This window comes from Uranotaenia lowii, chromosome 3 (assembly GCF_029784155.1).
Source record: "Uranotaenia lowii strain MFRU-FL chromosome 3, ASM2978415v1, whole genome shotgun sequence".
Taxonomy (NCBI): domain Eukaryota; kingdom Metazoa; phylum Arthropoda; class Insecta; order Diptera; family Culicidae; genus Uranotaenia; species Uranotaenia lowii.
In genome coordinates this window covers 40,304,016-40,312,962 of record NC_073693.1, presented here as the reverse complement: position 1 = coordinate 40,312,962, position 8,947 = coordinate 40,304,016, and the positions used below count along the sequence as shown (strand labels likewise).

General features: G+C 36.1%; 1 protein-coding gene across 5 annotated transcripts in view; it reads right to left on the bottom strand.

Moving 5' to 3' along the window:
- Positions 1-316: 316 nt before the first annotated feature.
- LOC129757556 (cAMP-dependent protein kinase type I regulatory subunit) overlaps positions 317-8,947 on the bottom strand; it is a 196,907-nt gene continuing 188,276 nt past the window's right edge. For all 5 annotated transcript variants that reach the window (XM_055754826.1, XM_055754829.1, XM_055754827.1 and 2 more), the window contains one exon: positions 317-3,027. In XM_055754826.1, the coding sequence (XP_055610801.1) occupies positions 2,806-3,027 (222 nt within the window). In that variant the 3' untranslated portion in view covers positions 317-2,805. The remainder of the gene's footprint in view (positions 3,028-8,947) is intronic.

Below are 8,947 nucleotides of genomic sequence, written 5' to 3'. Positions count from 1 at the left end.
GGTATAAGACTAAAAATATGATAATTTTTTTGCCAGGTTTATGAATACAGCGAAAGATTCTAACCTGATTGGAGATGAATATACCAATCGGTTTAAAATCCTAATGAAAAAAACTCTCACCTGATGTTGCTGCACGAGGACCGTTGATTCACTTTAGCTGGAGTTCGATGTTATCCGATCCATCAATTCTTGTTAGAAGTTCGGTAAGTAGCGACAGCTGACCAGCTGCCGATGTCGAATTTATATTGTCCAATATTGATTTAACTTCAGATTTCACCAAGCTGCATGGATTTCGAAGAACAAAACTGCAACGATGTCGGTATGATCCATTTTTTATTCTTGTTTTCACCTTAGAGAGAACCTAAGAGTAAAGAGTTTATAAACGATGTTTGCGGTTGTTTTGTCTGATTTTTATGTTGCATTCTTTTTTCACCCCATTCAACAAACTCCCTTCTTTTCATCTATTTTGTCCGTCATCCTAATCATACTCCAAAAAGTAGAATGTGGGTTTGGTTGATGATTTAGCAAATTTTGTTAAATAATAATCATAATTATAATAGTAATAATAATAATATAGTACTTTGCGAACATGCAGTTACTTGTTACTAGCTGTTGTTAATCTTAGTCTACATGTAAATGAGCGCGCGCTTACACAAAAGTTTGCTGCCAATGAGAGAAACTTATCGGTTCAAAAATGCTACTGGTAGCTGTTTGATAAATTTTGACTCGGTTTTCATTCAGTTTCAAAGATGATAAGCGAAATTCAACTGTAAACTTCTACTTAAGATTTTTTTGTTTTGTTTTGTTCCGTTCCGCTCAAAAGCATCGTTCCTATCTGTGGCTAATACTTGTAAAAACGGTACAATGGTACCTCCTACGATTTGAAATTTGAAGTTTCTCTAGTAAGATGTTGTTGATTTTTTTTGTTAGAACCATTCACTACACAAGGGAGAAATTACTTTGTTAAACTGTGTCTCCTAATTTGGCTACCTTCATCAGAAGAAGAGAGAAAAAGATGGAATTTTAACTTGATTTGAATGATAAGAGGTGGGTTCACTAAGTTTGAATAGTCGGTGAATTGTTTTGATCTGATGCTATGTACGTTTTTCTCAAAATTTACATCCGACATCTTTTCGAGGCACCTTACGCAATTTCCAAAACACGAAAAATCTGATATTCAAGGATGCAATTGAAAGTAACAAACGGTTTCTACAAACGCCATGATCCGAAAGGGAAGCAGCGAAAGCAGAAACTAACGATAACTTTCCCCAATTCAGTAACTGCACTACACTGCTCTGGGTGTTAGTAGTAAATATAAGAATTAAATATCTTAAACTAAACATTTGTTACTATATAAATATAATTGTTAAAGGTCCAGCCTTTTGTAGCATGAAAGAGTCAACTCTGTTCGTTCTGTTTTCCATTTCGCCGGATTGTATGCTTCCTTGTCTTCTTGTCTAAGTTGTTTTGTTATCCTTTCCGTTTCGAATGCCTAGTGTAACACTTTGACGGCCAATTCAATTGTGGCTAATAATTCTTAAATATGTCAATCAAATCCCGTTGAGCTGTGGAATTCATTTAAGCCAAACTACTGAATCACAGGTGAGATGAAAAAAAATTGCAAATTTGGCCGTTAAGGAGAAAATTTTAAATGTGACTGTATTGAAAATATTTTGAAAATAGAAGAATGAATAAAAATTGGTTTATGTTACTCAAAAGAGGTCGGACAAAACCTAGCCGTGTTTAAAATAAAATCATATGTCATTGTTTCTGTTTCTTAATTTTCCATAACACTTACATAGGATTACAAACAGTTTCGTTTCTTCCAGACAGGAAAGACACCAACTTCGATCATCATTTCTCATCACCTCCCATATCAACTATATATATTAGCAGTACAATTATGGTTTTGTTTGATGTATAAAGAGAAAAAGATATCTAACTAATCGTCCTTCATCGCACTTCTGGTTTTCTTTTCATCTGATAGAGCTGTTCTTCTCCGAAGTTTTTCTTTTTGCTTCCTCCTCATTGTATTAAATTGTATCAAGTTGTAAAAGACTACTAAAAGACATGTTCACATTTTATCCGAATTTTTTTTTTCTTCTGGGGATTGCATTTGATCATTCTTGTGAGAGAAAGTGTGATAGTGAGAATCCGTTTCATTGTTTTTCACAGGTTGTACACTAATAACATTACGATGAGAGAATAAAATAACAGCTCGTTCTAAAGTTTCAAATTTGTTGATGCCATCATTAGTTTCTTTAATATACTTATATTTTTTATACGTTCTAACAATGCTCAGTTTTTTTTTGTTCATTTGCGCATGTTTTCCCTATTATTTTGACTTCTATAATTAATTTTCTTTTATTAGGTATATATATTTCTCTCAGGCTGGACGATGAGTGGCGAGATGAACAGTATTTTGTAATGAACATTTAAAAAAGTGTTTTTTTTTCTTTATTAGTGTGTGTTTATGTGTGTGCTAGCAGTTGCTTAAGGCCTATATAATTAAGTAAACGTGTGGTGGTGATAACTTATTAGATGTTCGCAAACTTATTCGGATAAGAGCCGCATCCAAAATCTGCTGACTTCCCTAAAATAGTGCTGACCTTTGCCTAGGCTAAAGATTGGCTCCCCTTGCAAGCCTCAATTGTCGGTTCCGGTTTTCTAGTAAAATATAACTTCGATTCTTTCACTCGCCAGTTTCTGTTCCCCAAAATCCTTTCAATAAAAGAGAAGCCGGCTTCCATTTGAATCACAAATCCGCGAAAATAATTTTTCATAAATAGAAAAAAAAATCCTTCTTTAGACCGATAGCGAAACGAAGCTGTTGTACTGGGTGATGTTTCGTTTGAGAATGTCAGCGCAAAGGCCCAGGACTCGCTCGAACCGGGCCCGGTCCAGTTTGACACATTTGAGCGGTCCGCGGGCGATGACGGTGGCGGCACGGGGGCGATCCAGCAGCAGCGCGATCTCCCCGAAATAGTCGCTGGGCCCCAGGCGGCCCACCTCGGCGGGTTCTTCGTTCTGGAAAAGAGGGAAAGAGAAAAAGGAACGGATGAGAACTTCGTAAAATCTACATAGTAGGTTCAAGGAAATCAAAAGTTCCATTAAATGGGCGCGTAACAGCTTATTCAACCTTTCCAATGATAAGCATGGCGTATTACGCTTCTGGAAACATATGTAAAAACAGCTGGTAAAGTAGTCCTTGAGTATCAAACAGTGAGCTTAAATTAAAATCAAAGTGAAGATGACTCAAGTGAATAAAATAAAAACAATCTGACTGGTTTGTCTACTTGAATAGTAAACAGCCTTTACTTAATTTCTACATGGTAAGAAACCTGCCCACTGGTAAAATGCACAAAATACGGTGGCCAAATCGTGCGCAAAATATTTGAAACCCTAGCGGGGAGATATTTTGAAAGATTTTGTAATGTTCTACCTGAGTCTTTAGCAGACACCTGGCAGGTTTCCTGTCAGAAAAATTTTCATTGATAAGTCTCGCCTTGATATTTCGGAGTTAAACAAGGAAAAAAATGAACATTTGATGTCTAGCACTTCAGGGGGATGACAATCTCTGGAAGCCGCAAATCAGTTACTGTTACACAAGGGGCTGAAGAAAGCAAACATTTCCGTACCAGGTTTTCAGTCAAGAAACCCATAGGAAGAAGAAAATTGAAACGAGTGAAACACGTACAGTACCGTTCATAATTGTATAGAAATTGGAAGCACGCGCACTGTCACTTCGACTTTAAACTTCCATAACTTTTGACTCTGATGATATTTTTTGATCAAATTTTCTGCGTTAGATAGATCAACTATCACACTATTATATTACAAAATTTGAGTTTTCTAGAGTTTGTGTGGCCTGAGATACAGTCATTCTACGAAAATCGGACTTTTTTGACTTTTCTCATTCAAACTGTAATATCTCAGAAACTACGCTACATTTTTTGTTGAAATTTTGCAGAGTGATTGCTGAAATGTAAAGCTATCATGACTGAAGTTTTTGAAAAGTTTTATCGATTGGATCAAAAGTTACGCGAGGTACAATTTTTCAGGCATGAACCTAAAAATGCGATTTCTATAGAATTATGGACGATTGTTTTCATAGGAAAGTCCTATTTTATGTTTTACAACCAGTAAATCTATTTCAACCAAAAAATCAAAACATTATTGTGAGATTCTGATTTCAAAACACAAATAGATCTTTAATTTCATTTTTTCATTTCATCATTGCTTTTGCCAGACATTTTTTGACTGATTTGTGGATGGAAACGATTATGTTCTCATAAATCGTCCAAAATTCTATAGAAATCGCATTTTTAGGTTAATGCCTGAAAAATTGTACCTCCCGTAACTTTTGATCCAATCGATAAAACTTTTCAAAAACTTCAGACATGCTTACTTTATATTTCAACAAGCACTCTGCAAAATTTCAACAAAAAATGTAGTGTAGTTCCTGAGATATTGCAGTATGAATGAGAAAAGTCCAAAAAGTCCGATTTTTGTAGAATTACTGTATCTCAGACCACACAAACTCCAGAAAGCTCAAATTTTGTGATATAATAGTGTGATAATTGGTCTATCTAACGCAGAAAATTTTATCAAAAAATATCATCAGAGTCAAAAGTTATGGAAGTTCAAATTCGAAGTGACAGTGCGCGTGCTTCCAATTTCTATACAATTATGAACGGTACTGTATATGGGCAACATGGCCGTCTTCATTGCAACAATTTCAACCAGAGGCAAATTTTAATAATCCTTAAAATGATATCTGCGGCTCGGGAATGTCAATCAAAGGGATCTTTGGTAACATTAATAAATTATGGTTGGGCACAAAATGCAAAGTTTTCAGCATAATCCTTGTTAAAATTGATTCTAAATCTGCAGTATGACAACAACAGATGCGATTGGCAACAAAAATGTTTCCCTATTTCGAGTCTGTTATGGGGTGAAGTGTTTAATTTCGGGAACCACATTGACGTTCTGGTACCAAAAATTTGATACGGTGCGTTTGTATGCGATTTGACAGCTGGTTCAGTCCTCTGCTGTTACATAACCAATGACGCAATGAATGGAGAAATGTACAAAGAAGACTGACTGTTTTTCTTGAAAAGTACCATAGGTCCCACAAAATTGATACTCGGTTTTGGTTGGATCTGGAATCGTGCCATAACGCGAAAACTGTGGTGGAGATATAAAAAGTCAACTAAATATGTTGTTCTTGTTACAAAGGAGGATAATCGTCTAAATTTGCCGTAATATGGATTAAATTAAAATTTTTAACACACGTTGTCAAGTCAAGCTCCAGGAAACAGAAAAAGTAATGTGTTGAAAAAGGTGGTTCATAGTAAACATTATAGATGGTGAACGTGGCGCCCAAAAATTAAAGTCGATGAACTTCTTTATAGAACGCTATCTCAAAAACTACCTACTTGACAGAAAATCACAAAAAATTGTATGTAAACAGTACATTAGGATATAGGGCAACGGATTTATTTTGGACTAGGTGCATATTTTGGACCACCTTGGAACTATTTTTCAATATTTTACTCAGAAATAAAGTTATTCATGCAAAATTTGAATAAATATAGTTAAAGCTCCATACTATCATTCTAAACATATTTAACATTCTATTTGAATGTTCCTAATAAGCTGGTTAGGGATAGAAAATTGAAAATTAAGTTTTGATTTTTCACAGTTGGATCGAATCAAGCCTATTTCAGGAAGACGTGCCATTATGTGAGTCAACTTTAAAGAGGTTTTCAGCATAACTGTTATAGTTTAATTCAACTACAAACATGTTCGCAGCTATGATAAAACACTTGCAAGCTCGAAGAACAAAAAAAACGGTTCCAATTGCAATTTGACCCATGTCGAAAATAGGTCCTACTTCATTCCTTAGGGACTTATTTTGGACAACTTATTTTGGACAACTCACCACAACCTGGGTATTAAACTTAAAGTTAAATGTTCATGAACGTAATAAGACGTTGTACGACGATATGAATAGAATGCTTATGAAAAATTAAATTTGAAATTTTGGTATTTGTGTATTTTATGAACTCTCTTAAACCCAACCCGTCTTTTGACAGGGGTTGCTATAATCGGTATAAATCCAAAGAAAATCATTATTTTAACTTACTTTTGGCTCCGAATGCTTTAGGACATGTGAATCTTACAATTTTTACTAATAGCAAATGTTGAACAAGCACACAAAAGCTACAGCTTAGAAAAACTTAAAAACATGAGAAATCTTTAAATGGATCTACTTTTTAGAAATTGTTATTTTGGAAGCTTCATGCAAATTATTGACATTAAGGTCTAAGGCCGATGACATAGTGAGTGCGACTTGACGAACGCAGCTTACGCAAACTCGAGCGGCGGAACAAATTGACAACTGCTTCGCCGCGTTGAGTATGTCAGGTTTAAGCGATTCGCATACATTTTCATCGAATGTGGTTCACCGCATCAAATCGCATTCGCCGGTTCGCATCGCATCGCACTCACTATGTCATCGGCCTAAGAGTAACAACTATTAAGATTTAATTTTTTGAGTAAAATTTGATCCTAACTTAGGTTGAAGTCATGAAACATAAACCTCGGCTTAGGGCGGGGTTGTCAAAAGACGACATCAAATCGACAAATTTGTTTCTTGATTAATTTTTGATTAAGTTGAAATATCTCAGTTATTGGTGGAACAATTTTAACAAAAGATACAGAAAATTATAGCTTTGAGACAATCAATATATGTTTCAAAAGTTAGGAAAAAATTGTAGAAATGTTTAAACCTACAACCGAAAAAGTGCTGAAAATTAGTTCTTGAGCCCCTGTAGTTATGCAATTAATAAAAAAAAAAGTTTTATTTTTCCTCAACGTTAAGGATATTTGTAAAACAAAAGTAGTTTTCAATCATAAAAGTTAACTTCTGTGATTTTTTCAGCGAAAAAAATCTGAATTTCAGAGGGTTAAAGGGCTCGAAGTTGCTTGAATCTACATATGTACATAGGTACGCTAACTAAAGCCAAAACAAATTCACTTAGGTTTTGGATGAAAAGATAAATCAATTAGTGTCGCGGAGTGTGATGGAGGATTTTCTTAACTTATCATTGAGTCACTTGAAAGTGAGTTGTGTTGCGTTTAAGCCAACTGGCCACAGAAAACTGATCATTATGTTACACTGCACAACAAGTTTCGTTGAGATTGCAATGTGCTTTCGGAATTTCCAAATCATTTAAAACTAACTTCATAAATGGAGGAGTTTTCAGTTGGTTATTTCCTTTTCCTAATCACCAATTTTTGTTTTACAGCATAACAAATAACAGAGGGTTGATTTGTACGCAATACTAAATACCTAAAAAACAAATGTAGGAGAAGGCTGCGAAAAAGTTGAAGAAGGCAGGTTATCGAAGAAATTACAAGTAAATAAACGTTGACTACAAGAGTAAAAATACATAGTTTATCTTAATTATACGTATAAACCAATTGCTATCGAGAAACATGGTGGTTCAAAATACGGCACAGAGGAACTATCGAATAAACGAAATATTGGGCCTTGCAACAAACGACGATATGTTTCGATAGAAAAAGCGATCCAAAATAGGTCCGTTACCCTGTGATATAACCTTTTTTTTTTAAACGAACACACACATATAGGATCTCAGTGAAACTTCATGTTTCTTTGAAGAGATCTAACTTACTTAACTCTAAGGCGTACATCTTTCAAGGATATTATGGGCAGCATCTTACAAATGCTAAAACCACCAGACCACAGAAAGAGTACTATGTGTGCCGTGATCGGGATTCGATCTCATGGACTCTAGCTTAGAAGACTGGAATGCTATCCTCTAGGCCACGGCCGGCGGCGAATGAACCTTCTAGGACTGATATGCAACCATATGTCATGTGCGCCTATTATGTTGCTCAAGTATACCCTTTCTGAGATTGAGGAGAGCACAGCGGTTGCATAGAAGGTGTTCTTCATTTTGTTTTTGTTTATCCTTTTGATAGTCCTTTTGAGTTACTGTTTTGTAGGACAATGCCCTGTTAAGAGACTTGTGTAAGCACTTAACTCGTGTTTACTGAAGTTCGACATGCTCTTGAATATTCGTGAACTTAGTTCAATTCATCTTTTCGCCCAAGCTGCTAACTCTGCTGTTCTCTAATTGTTACCGTTCGTATTTATGGAGTCTTGAGTTTGTGCTCGTTTCCCACTATACTCAGGGTAGACTTATCTTGAAACTTTTTGAATATACACAATATTCAGAAAACTGCTCACCACACACAATTCGACATACAACCTCAAAGCTGGTCTAAACATTGCTTACTGTTTTATGGCAAACCACGAAAGAGTGAGATGGAAACCGGTAAATGAAATACAAGATTATTTGGAGGGAAAAGGCGTCCCATAATTGATCGGTCAGCAGTAAACTTATCGTGATGGTGATTTGAGATAATTTTACCGAACGAAGGTTTCAAAGAGGATCAGGTGAGCTTGCGAATATAGAAGAAACATCTAAGATAGCTTGGGCTAATATAACATGATTCCCTCAGGACCCGAAACTGTCAGCGAGTTTCTCATCTTGAAACGTGCCATTTTCGAAGCTAGAATAGTCGCACAATAACACAACAATGTGCACAACACAATAGCGACGTATTCTGATATCGGGTTTAAGCAACACCTCGGTCCGACACATCACGATCAGCTCGGCCACGATCCGTTACACCACCATCTGCCAAGTCCCCAGCCACATGCCGCCCAGATCCGCCAAGTCAATCTCCGTCACCACAATACGCTATTGAACATCAAATCCCGCCAAAACACCCCGTTGGGTAGCGAACCACTCACGCGGAAATCCCTACCGCTCTTTGAAGGCTTTTGCCGCTTTCCCGGAAGATATCAACGTCGAGTCATCGCCATCTGGACCCAGCTTGTTAAAGCTAC